At 28.6% G+C, this 16,920-nt stretch overlaps 3 protein-coding genes across 13 annotated transcripts in view; 2 read left to right on the top strand and 1 right to left on the bottom strand.

Moving 5' to 3' along the window:
• Positions 1–2,033, top strand: part of LOC126871446 (F-actin-monooxygenase Mical) — a 113,544-nt gene extending 111,511 nt beyond the window's left edge. For all 10 annotated transcript variants that reach the window (XM_050630352.1, XM_050630323.1, XM_050630305.1 and 7 more), the window contains one exon: positions 986–2,033. In XM_050630352.1, the coding sequence (XP_050486309.1) occupies positions 986–1,082 (97 nt within the window). In that variant the 3' untranslated portion in view covers positions 1,083–2,033. The remainder of the gene's footprint in view (positions 1–985) is intronic.
• Positions 2,034–3,919: 1,886 nt separating this feature from the next.
• On the top strand, positions 3,920–7,655 carry LOC126872130 (rho GTPase-activating protein 1). Of its 2 annotated transcripts, none has more exons than XM_050631747.1 (10): positions 3,920–4,182; positions 4,833–4,940; positions 5,206–5,349; positions 5,619–5,796; positions 5,892–6,110; positions 6,189–6,287; positions 6,359–6,546; positions 6,667–6,867; positions 6,947–7,053; positions 7,141–7,655. In XM_050631747.1, the coding sequence occupies exons 1-10, from the start codon at positions 4,134–4,136 to the stop codon at positions 7,312–7,314; spliced, it is 1,467 nt and encodes a 488-aa protein (XP_050487704.1). In that variant the 5' UTR covers positions 3,920–4,133; the 3' UTR covers positions 7,315–7,655. The 2 variants fall into 2 exon arrangements, with proteins under 2 accessions (XP_050487704.1, XP_050487694.1); XM_050631737.1 differs by having other exon boundaries at positions 5,616–5,796.
• Positions 7,656–9,215: 1,560 nt separating this feature from the next.
• Positions 9,216–10,790, bottom strand: LOC126872428 (ras-related protein Rab-21). The gene is made up of 4 exons (XM_050632381.1): positions 10,491–10,790; positions 10,151–10,318; positions 9,968–10,086; positions 9,216–9,896 (listed from the first exon to the last, which is right to left on the bottom strand). Exons 1-4 carry the CDS (start codon positions 10,638–10,640, stop codon positions 9,656–9,658), a joined length of 678 nt encoding a protein of 225 aa, XP_050488338.1. The 5' UTR covers positions 10,641–10,790; the 3' UTR covers positions 9,216–9,655.
• Between the last annotated feature and the right edge of the window lie 6,130 nt (positions 10,791–16,920).

Below are 16,920 nucleotides of genomic sequence, written 5' to 3'. Positions count from 1 at the left end.
TTCATACTTTTCTAAATTTTCTTAATTTCATAAATGATATTTAAATTTCTCTATTTTCATTTATATATTACAAATATTAAAAAGTTCTTAAGCTCCTTTACAGCATTTCTATTCCATTAATTTTATACATAATCGTATCGTACGATTACATATAAAAGCTATAAATCGTTCACATTATAGCTCAGTGTATTTTGTTATATCATTTTTTTCTATAGAGTATTATATATTTATTTTACAAAGACTACTATATTAACTAATGATCACAGTATACAGTTTTTTCCATTCACTTGTAATTTTACATTGCATGCAGAAGAGCAAATTAGGAGAGTTATTTTTTACATTCTTCTTTTACAATTTTTAAATTTTTATTGTAATTCAGTTACGCATGTTATTCATATACACATTTTTTTTGTTTTTTTTTACTATAAGTATTTTTTTGCATCGTAATAAAGTGATGTATTTGTATATTTGACTGTATTGTAGTGCTGTTGAGAGAATGAAAATATTTTAATTGTATTTAAAATTATATTTGATCATGTACAGGGTTAAAAATATAGCATTGTTAAAATTATAGAAATGTAATTGTTGTTAGATTTTGAAGTATTCTTTGATGGATACTTCGATAAAAATAAAATATGTTACTATATGTGTTTATGGTAATTATTTCCTAAACACATATCACTGTTAAAAGACCTTATAGGCAAAGTTTTTAAGCAATAATTGTTAATTAAATAGATTTTTGTATAAGAATGGAAGTATATTATATATTTTCATAAAAAATTTCCGTTAATTTCATTCCATAAATTTTTAAAGAAATATTTGATAACACATAATAAACCCATTGACGTACAAAAATATTTTAACATATTTGGTTGCTTTATATTAATTATTACTATGTTCCATTTGCACGAAATAAAGACGTTATCATTGCATATTTCAATCCTGACTATTGTATTTAGTTAATGGAAGCATACTTTTCTTTTAGGTATCAAGATGAAGATCGTGACCTTGAAGCTCAAATGTTGGCTAAAGGCCTCAGATTAACACCAATAAAAAAATGTGGTCCTAAGTATTCGGTTTAATAGGAATCACATTATTGTACATATACTCCATTCTATATTTCCATTCACAAATTCTAACAAATAAGTAATTTAATTATGTTGTAAATAAGAAACAGATCTTACAAGGATGAAATGTCTTACAAAGATCAAAACTTAATTGTCACGTAACTCTTTTGTATGTTGAAGTTTTAATTCAATTGCAAGTCTTTTAACACAAAAATGCAAATATGCAAATTTCATATATTCATCCTCTTTTAAAGAAAAACACGGACCAATTATTTTATTTTACATCTCCATTTTTTACAGATTGTTTACTATGACATCTATTTTAAGCTGTACACATCATATGTATATAATTTTAAGGAATTCGATTTATTTGTAGTATACTTTTTATCTACTGTACATCATATGTTTTCAAATTGTCCGAACACCAAGTGGAATTGTATTATAAATGAATTTCTTAGTCCTCATTGCTTAAGATTTAAGGTAAGATAACATAAGATCAAGCAAAAACATAAACTTTAGTGCACATTTACAGAAAAAAATGTGCGATCTGTATAGGAAAACTCAATATGACATATATGGATTTGAAAAAAATTTTATGAATATATACATATATTTTATCATTGCAAACACAAAAAATTCTGCCTTTACATGTAAATCAATCAAAATATAATCATTATACATATACGTAGATTTGATTATTTGCAAACACAAAATGTTGTATTTTGCGATTTGATATAGTAACTAAACAAGAAGTGATATAGGAAATACTTTTTGCACTACAATAATGTGCATTGCAACATACACAGACACACGATATGTACATTATACAATTAAATAAGATGTATAAATCTATTTTTATGTTTACAAAGAGACTGGTAAATGGAATGTATAAACAATTGTAGGATTTTAATAACCCACAAACATGTAAAGTTTTGTATGAAATATAATTGGAAAAATGAACATATATTTACTATTAGAAAATAATGTTGAAATCAGCCTGTTTCCTTGATACATATTTAACTCGTACAATAATAATGTCAGTTACAAATATTGAAACAAGCTGCCAATGTTTCAGCCTCAAATGTTAAACATTTAAACAGTAACTTAAAATGTAAAAATATAATAATAATCCTAATATAAATAAAAATATAAAGTAATTGAATACAAATCATTACACACTAAATTGCAAAATGTAGGTAGGGAATGTAGTATCATTCAAATCATTATTGCCATTCATATGAATTAACGAGCAAATGAATGTTAATCAATTTTTTTAATGCTTTATTTAAATTGCTACTATACTATACAAAAATATTTTTGTATATTATAAGAGACCTAAATGCCATTATAAATGTATTAATAAAGTATATATCATACAACGTATAAATATGTAGAATGTAATAAAATTAAAGAAAACCACATAAAGATGTAGAAAGTAAGCATTTTTAAAAATTAGACTATTACAAATAACAGTTTATCATGAAGGCTAAAATATACTAAATGTTATATGAGTCAGTATCACTTAATCCTTTATACATTTAATTAATAAACTACATTAAAAATTACTAAATTGAAAGTCCATAAACAATATTTTTTGTTTCTTTGCATATTTACATTTAATATTTTAATACTCAATATTAGTTCTTCTAAACTTCTTTGTTAAAAATGTTCAATATGAAAAAATTGGTTTTTTAACCTTTATCAATAAAAATAGGTTATCTCTTACAGGACGTATCATAATAACACATTAATTGCCTAGACTTATATTAATTAATTATGAAATTCAACTCATTTGGGAAAGTTCTACAATGTTCATAGCAATCATTGGTGCCTAGAAGGTGGAATTGTACAACATGTATGTAATTGAAAAGAAATCGTATAAATAGTAAATTGAGAATTTATGTTCAACATTTGTAAAGAAATAAATCTGTATAAAACTAGTTTTTTGTAAAGGAGAATGAACAATAATGTGATTCATGCAACATATTTATTAAAATATGATTTAAATCATCGCAAAAACATTTGATTTTAATTCAAATGATATATTGCACAAAATCACATATTATCATTTACTTTATTTACGTCATCATAGCTTTGTATAAAAAATTACATTTTTTCCATACAGTAAATTACAGAATAATAAATGACAGAATGTACTCACAATATGTAAATATAATATAACTTCTATTAACAAAAAAATAATATTTTCTACTTTATTAACAAAATCTTTGAATTAGGTAAAAGATATAAGAAGTATATATATTTATATTGTTTAATATTATCATAATCTTTATAAATATTAAATATTTTTTACAATAATAACAAAATAATTTATCTGTTTATAAATTCTTAAGTATCTTTCTTGATATAATTCTTTTTCTTTTTTAGATAAGTATTTGTCTTCATTACTTAAAAAAAATTTAACTGAATTTTCTATTAATTATTATTATTATATTATATTATTAAGCAGTGATTTAAAAATTAATTTATAAGCAATTGTAACTGTCTGAAAAATTTTTTAGATATAAATAACATAAAAAAGAGATATTTAAACATTTCAAGTTCAAAACTCTCAAACGTATTAACTTATTTATTTAAAATATTTAATAGATATCATTTTTAAGATTATATTGGAATCAAAAAGTCAATCGATTGATATCCAGACGTGGATATATTTATTTTTTGATTACATACATAGATATTTCTATATAACGTAGATACTTATTTATTTATTTATTCTCCGCCTTAATTTAACGTTTGAACGTATCACGTGATTTTCATATTTTTAGCGCGCATCGTATCTATATCGCGAAAGTATACAACTAGCCAATAGGAATAAGTATGAAAATATTCGTTAATCGAGCAGTGGGGAAAGGGAGTGACGAGTGACTACGAATTACAATTAGCGACACAACAAATGAAAGCGTGACGTGAATACGCTGGTTTGCCATACCACGTCGGGATAATGTCGTTCGAGAAGAAAAACGTTGTTCGTTTGTAAAGCAGGCTACGTGAAAAGCCCCGTAATTTAATCGAGGCACTGTTTTATCGCACAGTTGCCAGAAAATGGAAGCAGACTATCAACCGACGCTAAGCCCAACACGAACTTTGACAGGTGAGCTTATCCGTCGCGATTGTTGACGTTGCTTTAGGTGTCAAATAAACGTCACACCAAAGTACAATATCGCCGAAAATCGTGATTGTAAAAAAGTTCACCTGGCATCGACGTTTTTCTGTTCGTTCTAGCGAGAAAACATTTCACGATGGATCTCAGTCTCCTATGTGGAAAAGCACATCGATAAGTGACGAATAATTCGCGTATATGACACGATAGTGCGTATTAAAAAAATTTCAGATTTGATCATAACTTGACATAGTTCCAGTCTTTCGTTCAAATATACATAAACGTATCAGTAGAAAATCCGTTTTCTTCTTAAGTTCCACAATCGTAGTGGTTTGTAAACATGGATGAAATACCATCAAAATATTTATTGGAGATCATATATACCGTGTAATGTGATCAGGGGAAAATTGATATATAACGAGAAACCGCGAGATGTATACTAGTCATCAATTTATTATGATACTTGTTTTGCAAAGATGTTTCTTTTTTTTTTAATATTACTTAACATTTTTTAAGTACCTATTTATAATGCAAAACCACTGATTGAATAAATAATTGGCAATGGCTGATGTAGTGTTTTGTGATTCATTGATACATATTTGGTGTAGACAATAATGCGCATACTTCTGTTTGTATGATAGCAATAGCTAATGACGTCGAAGACCCATACCCAAGTTTGTCAGATTATCATGATTATGAGCCCAACTTGGAGTTCGATGATACTGAGTTACAGACCACTTCAAATAATGGTAAGATATTTCAATATAAAAGAAATTCAGATTACTAAGTGTAGAAAGTTAAAAGTAGTTTTATGTAATAGTATAAATATGTAGAATATTATCTATGAGATATTTACCATGAAACATACTTTAATCTTTAAGTTATTCTTTTAAGAAATTTAAGTTAATTACTTGTGTTACTATCATATTTCTCTTGTAAATTCTTACATTAAATTCAAATAGGGTTTCACACAAATAATTATCTTATAATATAATTGATGTAATGATTTTATAGCTGTACAACTTTTAGAAGAAAAATTGGACATAATTAGCAGTGGTGCTGGTACTGGGATAGATTATTTGGAGAGTCCAGTAAGCGATGGGACAATTGAAGAAAACTTTGAAGAAGCTTTGGTAGATGCTCCAGTTATCGAATCCGGTGTGTGACCTTTTATCTTCTGTTAGTAGCCACTAAATGTCATGGCATTTGGGGCTTAGCAGGTGAATTATGTAGATCATTGTACAGTTTATTATTGCATGGTATAAAAATGCACAAAAGCAAAGGTTAAATGACTCTTTTACTTGATCTGCAATTCATTCATTATTTTGGGTATTTATTTTATAAAAAGAGTCAAAGGGAAACCAAAAGGAAATTTAATGTAGAAATAAAAGATTATTATGAATATACTCTTTCATGCTGAGTAGCAGAGGATCTTGCTGCATTGGACGGTGAACTTGCGGATGAAGAAGATTATCTTGATATATCGAGATATGGCATTGTAGAAGTGGTTGGTGATGATAGTGCTGGTCGTAAAATAATAGTAGTATCTGCATGTAAATTACCTCCTGTTGGAAAAGAAGCGTTTAATCATGCTAAACTTCTCAGGTTTGTGACATAAATATATGAATATAATATATATAGATATACATATCTTTTCTAAGATTTATTTCATTATTTTTAACAATACATTTATTTAACAGGTATCTCACACATACTTTAGATACATTTGTAGAACAAGATTATAGTTTAATTTATTTTCACTATGGTCTTACTTCAAAAAATAAACCACCATTATCCTGGTTATGGCAAGCATATAAAGCTTTCGACAGAAAGTATAAAAAAAATTTGAAGGCTTTATATCTAGTACATCCAACTAATTTTATTAGAATTGTATGGCAAATATTTAAACCAGCTATTAGGTAATTATTTCTTACTCAGTTGATGAATATTTTCTTTCAGTTACTATATTAATCTTGATATTATTGTTATTTCTTTAGTGCAAAGTTTGGTCGGAAAATGATGTATGTTAATTATTTGGAAGAACTGGCACAATATATTAATCTTGATCAACTTATTATACCTCCTCAAGTAATAGAGTAAGTGTTTCTTTTGTAATTATAAAACTTTTAGATTTATATCAATATTAATTGATTACATTCATTTGTAGACACAATGAACAGCTAATGTTAAAGAACAAAAAGAATTTACCAACCAGTCCACCTCAGAGTGCGGTGACAACACCAGTTGGTACCACTCAATTTGGAGCAAGCCTTACTTTTATTAAAGAAAATAATAATGGCGATCCTATACCACCAATAGTGCGACAATGCATTGAATTTCTTGATACACCAGATGGTATGCTTATAATTATGTAATTTGTATAATTCAGTATCTTTCTTTAAAAATGCCATGATAATAATATTATCATATATCATTTCTTTGAAGATAACAATTGTAATATTATCACGCTTATAGCATTAGAAACAGAAGGAATATTTAGAAGATCAGCTAATGTAGCAGTAGTTAAGGAACTTCAGAATCGTTGTAATCAAGGATTGCCTGTTGATTTCCAAGGAGACCCACACATAGCAGCTGTTCTTCTTAAAACGTTTCTTCGAGAATTAGATGAACCTCTTATGACGTATGAATTATATGATGAAATAACGCAATTTCAAGGTAAATATTAAAATACAATTTTGTTATTTATTGATATTGAGTATGACATAATATAAATATTTTCATATTCTCATTTTAGCTCTATCGAAAGATGAACGCCCAAGAAGAGTTAAAATATTAGTACTTGAAAAACTTCCAGAAGATAATTACCAACTCTTAAAATATATCGTACAATTTTTATCGAGGGTAGGCTATTACTTTAATGATTACGTGATTTATTATTTTCCTTCTTATATATAATTTTATGATAAAATATATCTATATTTATAACAGGTAATGGACAGGTGTGATTTAAACAAAATGACATCAAGTAATCTCGCCGTCGTATTTGGTCCAAATCTTGTCAGAGCACCACCATCACGTGGAATGTCACTCTCCGCGATAGGTCCCATTAATCAATTCATAGACTTTTTATTTACTCATCAGGATAAAATATTTATTATATAAAGAAAATATAAAATCGAACGCTAAAGGCCTAATTTGGAACGAAATTAATATTTTATGTATGTTATAGAACAGAAATCCTATAAATTCGGCTGCCATGTTTGATATTGTATAAAATTTACATAATACAACTTCGAAGAAAATTTTATAGGATTTTTATTGAAAAGTATGAGAAGTTCCTGAGACTTTCATTTTAGAATGTAAAAGCGAGAATCTCTTTTAGAATCTTCGAAGTCATATCAAACTTGTTGGAATTCGAAGCGAACGTAACAATTCGTGTATAATATTCATATTTAATTATAACATTCGTACTTTGTTGATTAAAATATTTTTATATTCAAATATACAGATAGAGAAATACTTGCATACCTAATGTCACAAACAGCGTTTAATTATACAGCTTGCACAAAATTTTTTTCTAGTAAATTGGTATCATGATTTCAGGATTAACATAAGGGACGTTAAAAGTAATGTAAATGGTCTGGTTGCTACGTAATTCAAAAGTGTGCAAAGTTATATAAAAATTAATGGTATACCAAAGATATATAAAAATATCATGAAATTATAAAATGTAGGATTATTTAAAGATAGCATAATATAGTAAAACTAGACGAGCAAATTACGATGATGTACAGGATGCCTTGCTCGCATGATTTTATTAACGTAAGGATTAAAATGGCAAACGTCGTAAAAGTCATGATAACTACATGTTATTATACATAGTTGATTAATATAGCCAAAGCGAAAAATAGTAATAAATTAGTAACTATTAATAGTATATGGCATCCTTTGTATTAACATTATGTATATATGTGTGTGTGTATATATATATGGATATATATATATATATATACACACAATATATATACAATATATATATATACACAGAAATTAATAGCACTGTATACAATTTTAGTCTGATTAAATGAGATTGTTCTTTTAATAATACATATAAATACAAAGAATCTTTCGGTGCATTGTTAAAATCATATTTAAATTAAATTTAAAGTAACAATAAAATTTCTCATTTTTCAGTAAATAAGCATTAAGTTACTGATGTGATTAGAACGTGTTTATGTAATACTTGATTTGTAACTTTCATACAAAGAAAAACTATAACAAGTTCAAAAAGCAAGAGAATAACTTACATGAATTTTTGCTAATTTAAAATAGTAACAAATGATCGAAATTAATATTCGTTATTACGGTAATTTAACAATTAGACTAAAATCATTGTCAGGGTACCATGTAATATAATGTTTAGCATTATTGTCTGTTATCATTTGAAAGATGAAAGACACAGTAATCTTTCTACTGTCATATATATATATATATCTTTGTACATTTTCTTAAATAGTCCTGCCATTATGGGTTTCTGGGATAAAATAAGGGCTCAACGCCTAATATGTTCTCTGTTATGGAAAAAGACTAACCCAGACCTATATAGAACTGACACAATTCAATTACATTCCTTGTTATTAATAGAATGGAGATATATTGTATTCAAATATATAATTATTTATATAAAAATATTAGGATATATCATAATTTGTATATTACATAATGTATAATTTTCTAATCATTCTTTCTAATGTTTTAAATTTCTTTCTTATTTACGAATATAAGTAGTCCATTCGTATATTTACATCTATATATTTACACTTAGTTATTTAAAATTGTTATGAAGAAATGAATAATTTAACGAATTAACGATTATGTTGCTACTATAGATCGATTTGTGGATGTTTATAATCCATGTATGTACCTGTGATAGAATAGAATATTGTACTTTAGACTCACAAATACTGTGCATGTAATTAGTAAATTCTTTACTTTGTAACTAATTACAACCTAATCTGAATTACAAATTACAAAACATTCCCAAGAAATAACATCGTATTAAATACGTGTATATGTTAATTAACTTTTTATTAAAACATAATAGTATTTAAATATATATACATTTATATGACAGAAATACATACATCTAATAATTGTAATAAATCTTCTAGCTATATGATATATGTGGATAACAAGATATTTGGTTCATGAGTCAACTGAGGCTCCATCAATGTAATTGAATATCGAAATACATAAAAAATCAACTCCCAAAATATAATCAATATTTCTTACCTTACACTCAGTTAAATTACTTAGGCTTAGTAGTTTATATCTATTTTATTTTTTGTTTCTTAAAAAATAAAATATTAAAAATTTTGTGATATATATATGTGGTTTATCAATATGTGTATGTACATATACATACATGCATGTATATCTACACACACTTTTATATATAAGACTTGTTTAAAATTAGAACCAATTGCAATACAGGTATTTGGAATTAAGATGCATGCGAAGAACCACTACAACAGGAACTCTTAGTTGGTTCAGTTTCTTCAGCTTCATCTTCAACTACAACAACATTGCGACGTGTACTACTTGTTCTTGTTAATGTAGACTTTTGTTCCATCAGATCTGCATGTTCTATCATGCGCAGCGTTAATTGGAAAAACATTTCTTCAATATTTTCACTTAGTTTGGCAGAAATATGAAAGTGCATAGCTCCAGTTTTATTAGCAAACCTAATAATCAAATTTTACATTAAAACAAATTGGAAAAGAGAAGAAAAAATAAAAAAGTAAAAGAAACTTACTCTTCTGCTTCTTCGGTACAAACACGTCTATCCTTTTCAAGATCTATTTTATTTCCGGCAATTGCTAAACAGATTCCACTGCCTAACATTTTCCTAAGCTCTGTAACCCAATTTATTACCTGTGAAATGAACGTTAATATAGGATATAAGAAAGTAAAATAATATTTTTCTTTAAATCTTTACCCTCTGAAATGTATCGTAATCAGTAACATCGTAAACTATAATGGCACCATTTGACATTCTGTAATAAATTGGTCCCAATGCATGAAATTTTTCTTGACCAGCTGTATCCCATATCGCCAGGTTTACTTTTTTTCCGTGTACAGTCAACTTTTTATTTAAAAAAGAAGCCTGAAAGTATAAAAGTTCAGAATATTTCAATATTTATCACGACTGACAATTTACCAATCATGAGAACATTACATTATTATATTATTCGTACATGAACAAAAACAAAGAAATATAAATTCCAAATGTAGATTAAAGTTCGAAATAACGATACGAAACATTAACCACTTTTTACCTGTAATGTACTGATATGTCTATCGTTAAATTTGTTTTCAACGTATCGTAATGCAACAGAGGTTTTTCCGACACATCCTTCGCCGAGTAACACGACTTTGAAATTATAACCATTACCAGTATTACTAATTGGAGTGGCCATAATTTGCATATAACTAATATATACACTTAGAAAACAATATGACAGTCGTAATTGCGCAGAATAATCGTTGATAGAACAATTTATAGAGTATATTGACGACTGACGATCATAACGATGTGATATCCACGGGTGGGGCCCCTCATGCGGCTTTGTCCCCCTCTACGCTAATTCTCTAAGCAGTGGGGCAGCTTACGCTTCTCCTTCTATACATTTCGCAGTTACATATTTTCTCAATTCATACTCAATTCATGTACGTAAAATGAACTATATTTGCATTCTTACAACATTTCCATTAAGTAAGAGCAATCATAAATAATCATCTTATTTTACTGTTTTGAAAATAATAGAAAAATTCTATATTAATTTCTCCATATTAGGAGCACGAAACTCGTGCGGATCCACACTGGACTCATGCAACATAACAAGCGTCTTGGTTTCCTTGACGACAAAAACAAAGTGGGGGAAATGCATCTTATTCGTATCATAGACTTCTTATTAAAGTTTGAATAACAGCGATTTAGAATTGCCATGAACTTGTGGTATCAATGATAGTAGTATCTCTACTGAATAACATGAAAATAAAAATAATTAACTATTTTCATTTAAGTAACTATTTACCAAGTAAAAAATGCAAGCATCTATTATTGCTTCTAATGTATCTCCGGTAGATGGTTTTTTTATATTATAAGTATTTATTAAGTCTTCATGTTTCATGTCTCGAAGTTCAAAACACATTATTCTGATATTATTGGACTTCTACTATGAATGTTTTACAAGTCGAAGAATTATAAATGATTCATATCCAATAATTTCAACGTTACTCGAAAAAGGAAAAATTCTACATACTAAACGTTGATAAAGTTTATCTTTGGTTTATAAAATTAAAAAAGATTTACGTTACGTATAATTTCTTTTTCATCATGTTCGTTATCTACGAAGATGGCGCTAATATCACTGTTACTAAGCTACCGCAATTTTATTCAAATTATTCTGACAAAACACATTTTCCTACGTGTATCCTCAAATTTGTCGTTTATATATAAACTTCCGTGCTAAAATTTAACTAAAATAATTGATTAAATTCTATTTGTATCTTAAAAAACCGTAATTTTTATTGTTCTAGAACCCTGGTGGTACTTTATCGAACTGATGTCCGACAAAAATCAAATCCTTCACCGGAAATCAAACTTATACAAGTAAGAACAAGTTTATAATTTAAGTTCCGTACATTATCAGTACACGTCAAATATAATATATAACAAATTTTTTTATAAAAAATATATCAACTAGACGTAAATAACGAGCAACGACAACGTAAAAATTACAATTTCTTATTTGGTACATATGGACGCTCGTCTGACTAGGACATGCAACAGACCCAGCGCCGTGAGCCTGCGCAAAGGAGCTCTCAAATCTGGCCGTCACCTGTATTGAAAAGGTAAGTACTCTGCTGTCATTAATCTCAACATCTTAATATGAATTTCGTGAACACGTGTGAGAAGAATACGACGTATTGATAACGCGACATATTGTCAGCAGGTTTGTGGATTGTCATACGAAATTACTCATGCGTTTATGATAAATATGTTCGGAGATGTCAGCGTCTTCGGCTCCGGGCTCTGAATCTGCCAGGCTGCTGTATCATCATCGATACATTTGACATTTATTTTTCATTCCCGTCTCTTTATCTCTTATTCTTTTAATCCGTCTTTGATACACGTTATTACAATCGTTGAAATTTCAGTGGTTTATGTCAAGTGTAACGAGAAACTTTCACCAGATCGTAGGTACCGTGTACCTTCATGGATTTTTCGTTGTCGGCACTCGTCATTCCATTGACAGGATACTGAATAACGTGCAGAAAGTACCGTTCGTATAACTTCTTGGAAATCTACCGGTTGTTACGTATTATTCATCTTTCAGACCAACAATGATTCCCGCGTTTTACCTGCGCGGTATTCCACTTGGCAAGTAGACTTGTTTGTTTGTGCGTGCTGTATCATCTGTCATGGCGTGCCCGCTTGTGGCGGGTATCATATCATTGACTTTTCCAATTGTTGTAAGCTCAAGATATATGTCAGTTGCTATCATCGCATACGTTGCTCGAGAGGAGTCGTTCAAATAATTTTTGAGAGACTGATGGAAGAGAATATCATATTTATCTAATATTTCGAATAAACATACTGTGTATTCGTTATGACGGGGTTGGTTAGAACGGTGGGAAGGGAAGGAATCGACGATGGCGGCGGACTGTACCGTGCCACGCGCCATGTCGGTCTCTTGCTCGCGCACGTCCTTCGTTCAGTGCACTACGTTTGTCTGTAGATTTCTTTTTTTGTCTTTGTGAAAATGGCACACGATCTGTCACAATTGAACTTCAGTAGGGATCCATATACTTGTAAAAGAAGCCTCATAGCTCTATCCTTAATGTTATATGTGCTTTGAAAATTGATCAGTCTTTTTACCTCTGACAATATAAAAAAAAAATTGAGTCGAGACATTTTTAGACGGAATCGCGGTCTTTGAGTTTATGCACTGTTATACCAGTGCACGCTAAGTATCTTCTCTTCTTATGAAAACTTCTATCAATATAACTATCTTGCCCATCATTTTTGTTTATTTCATTTTACAATATTAGCTTTGCATAATATTGAAAAAGTGCTTTCAATTTGAAAAATTAATTTTGTAAGAGCATTCGGCGATAGTGTTGAATTAGGGGCAATTTCGTTCTACGTTAGTATCAAAATTATAACCGTTTACATAAGTACAACAATGAGATTTTTATCATTTATTTATGGAATGATTTGTATTATCACATTTACATTTTTTATGTATAATGATTGTTCTTTGAAAGCGGCCATTCATATGGATACAACGTTTTTGTAATTATCAAATTTAAAGCTATTATTCTCTCGTAAATATTGTCAATTTATCATATATCATGCAACATGTTTTATCACTTATGATTAAAAATATTTACAAATGTCAATCCATTATTAATATTTGATAACCGAAGGATTTAAAATTATGTTTAAAAAATAATCGAATATCGAAAGATAGTAACAATTTGATTATAATTTTCAAATGCTAAGGTAGAGAAATATGTCTCCATGTTTTTATTCTGACCAAAATACCGGAACCTGTTTTATCATAATGTAGGTCATCTCGATCAAATACTTGCGACATCGTTAAACATCGTTTCAACGAAATCGAAGTTTCTCAGACTGCAGTTATTTGTATTATTTATTACGATTTTATTCATTCTTCTGCCATTGTACGTATAGAGAAAATGCACCTATGCTTATTTCTGCAAGAACGCATATACATAATTTGGTGACATGTATTTACATCGAGGGCTGGTACCTTCCTCTATTTTTAAATCCGTAGACAACTGTAAAAGTGAGAACGAAAGTTGAACTACTGAGAGTTAGCATGTCAGGGCCACGTTATTCGGGTATTGTGCACTTTTTATTTTTGATTTATTCGCTCGTACGAAAACGTTTAGTGTCATATTTGTAATAAGATTATTATATTCATAATTATAAACATAATTCATATAACAGCTACCTGATATGTAATATTTGTATACGCCATAATTGTTACATGTAGTTGATGGTTAATAACAATATATAGAAAATGTAAAAACTATTTCATTAATATATTCAAAATCTACTATTTTGCTTTTTATCATATTTTGCTACAGAAAAGAAAATAGAAAATTGATTAATATGATTCAATTAACATATAATAACGTAATATGATCATACAATATGTAATGTGTAAAATGTGGAAAAAGTATCTCATTAGTATATTCAAAATTTATTTTTCTATTTTTTATCATACAAGCATTTTACTAGAAGAAATAGAGAATTGATTAATATGGTTAATTATATACAGTAAATATCTCACACAATACAGTTGAGTAGTTTGATCATAGATGTCGCAAATTTGTTATTGGTTTTTATGATAGGAGGCGGTCTTGACATTCGGTTTGTAAACAAATACAAATGAAATATAGGTAATGTTTAATATGCGTGCAGCCAGGTCAGAGATCCGAGTCGTATCGGGATGAAGAGGCAACCGATCAACAAACCACGTGGCAACATCGCTATACCCTCCTCTTTTTTCCCCTTTCCTGTTGCTTGATGTCCCTTACATCGTCTCCCACTATAATCATCGACTGCATCGAGGCGAAAGCACATTTACATTTTTTTGCGTACAGTACGTTGCAACATTCTTGCTTTGAGGTTTCAACTACCGATGGCGCCACTCCCAGAATCAGTAAAAAATACATACATATGTTGTATATTGAAAGAAAACTAAGAAAGATTTATAAGTTCATATTCAGGATCGTAGATAATACATTACGGGGGTTCTCCGTCATGTTTTATGTTTTTAGATTGAATTTTATTCCATATCTCAGTTTCCCATTATGTTAACCTACTAAAGACTATGTTAACGCAACGTTACATTTGTAATTTCTTTTTAATCGATACACATTATTATTATTATTAAATACGCATGTTGTGACTATTGTGATTAAGAAAAGAAATTCCAAGAATTTGCTCGATATTCTATCTAAATTTTACAACCTTATTAAGTTTGAAAAAATGGAGTATTTTATAACATTATGATAATTCTTTCTTTTCTTTAAATTACAACATTCCTTTTCGTATCTTCTATTTATAACGAACTTTTACAATATCTATTATTCTAATATATTTTTGGTACTTTGGCAGAACAGTATTTTACTCTATTTACATTTTTTCTAATAATACATTTATGCACACATTTACACAATATTTTATCGCTTGATGCTTAATGGTTTAATCAGAATTATTTAAGCTTAATTTTTATGAAATTTTTATATATTTCTCCGAATGAAATTATTCTAATTTTATGACTTTAACATGTTTTAACATGTATAGAAAGAATTTTATGTTTATGCAGAGAGGATATATTTTTATAGATTATAATAGTAGAATATCGTCTATTGGATGGAATACATTATCAACGATACCTCAGTTCGAATCATTGAACATTTTGTTACGCTCCTGAATAATATCATCCTTGAGAAAAACAAGGACGGATGGGTAACGTACAGAGCAAATTCGGCATATCGAAGGAAAACTGGTTTGCCTTCACGTAGTACTTATTACGATACTTGTCGAATGAATGCCAGTTTGTGAAATGTGAACGCGTTTCTAAGTACGTAATAATATTGCCGAAATAAAGTACACCCCTCTAGATTGTAAAATTTTATTGAATGTTACCTGTGATGCGCCACACGTCACTGACCTGCTTTTGAAATTGAATTAAGACAAAAGCCATATGGCATACAATGTGAATGAACGGATGCAATAAAATATTCTGTAATCGAAAGATTCGAGAAGAGATATTTATGAAAACCAAATCATGTTGATGAAGGTTTTGATATTTTCCATTATACATGTTCAATATACATACAGTAAATAATAAAAGAAACGATATTTATATACATTCTTAAATATCATGATAAGGTAGAAGCATTTCAAGAGTTTGTAGGGAAAACAAAAAATAATATTTTGGGACATTCCATGTTCATATTTACACATTATTTTGTTGTGGTTTCACGGTTCCTATTTTTAGATACCAGTTTTATCGATATACCATAATTTTCTCTATTTCTTTTCTTTTCCTCCCAAAGTGATCAATCTTGACTGAATAGTCACACAATAATAATCTTAACTATTATATCTTTTTATTAATAAACGTAAAGCATATTTTTGTTTATAATAATTTAAAAGTTTTAATGTCTATAATAATAGATAAAATTATATATAATATAATAGTTGAACGAAATTATATTTTCTTCATTAATCTCTCTCAAAATGACAGAAATCTCCACGCTATAACGATTCTATAATTAGTTTGACAATGATGGATATTAGTATGATGAAAAGTAATAATTTCATGGGAAGAAGATATACATTTGTGTCCTAATACATCGTACCTTGATTCAGCACATTTTGTCAATAACGTTTAACATAGATATTAACAATAGTTTAGTATAATATGAAACAAGTGATTTTGGTGATTCTATATAGAAAAAAAGTGTTTGTAAAGTGTCGATTTCCTTTAGCACGTTGTTTTTCTTTGCAGTTTTATCGTGTATAATATAAAGTGGGGATTCGTGAGATTATGGACGCCCCCTAGTAGCATGCGTGCGTCAGAGAACGTAGCGTCTTGCACGTATACACTGTCAAGCCGAAATCGCGGTGTTAGTTACAGACTGGCAACAAATCGATGT

This window comes from Bombus huntii, chromosome 1 (assembly GCF_024542735.1).
Source record: "Bombus huntii isolate Logan2020A chromosome 1, iyBomHunt1.1, whole genome shotgun sequence".
NCBI lineage: Eukaryota > Metazoa > Arthropoda > Insecta > Hymenoptera > Apidae > Bombus > Bombus huntii.
The sequence above is the reverse complement of the archived record's forward strand: the minus strand, read 5'-3'. Positions and strand labels throughout refer to the sequence as shown.

Excerpts from the sequence above, each read along its gene's own strand:
- LOC126872130 (XM_050631737.1), top strand. The coding sequence starts at position 4,134 with ATGGAAGCAGACTATCAACCGACGCTAAGCCCAACACGAACTTTGACA. Across the intron at positions 5,797-5,891 it reads AATCATGCTAAACTTCTCAG|GTATCTCACACATACTTTAG; the intron begins GTTTGTGACATA and ends TTTATTTAACAG. Across the intron at positions 7,054-7,140 it reads TCGTACAATTTTTATCGAGG|GTAATGGACAGGTGTGATTT; the intron begins GTAGGCTATTAC and ends TATTTATAACAG.
- LOC126872428 (XM_050632381.1), bottom strand. The coding sequence starts at position 10,640 with ATGCAAATTATGGCCACTCCAATTAGTAATACTGGTAATGGTTATAAT. Across the intron at positions 10,087-10,150 it reads ATTACGATACATTTCAGAGG|GTAATAAATTGGGTTACAGA; the intron begins GTAAAGATTTAA and ends TTCATTTCACAG. Across the intron at positions 9,897-9,967 it reads TGTACCGAAGAAGCAGAAGA|GTTTGCTAATAAAACTGGAG; the intron begins GTAAGTTTCTTT and ends TTTGATTATTAG.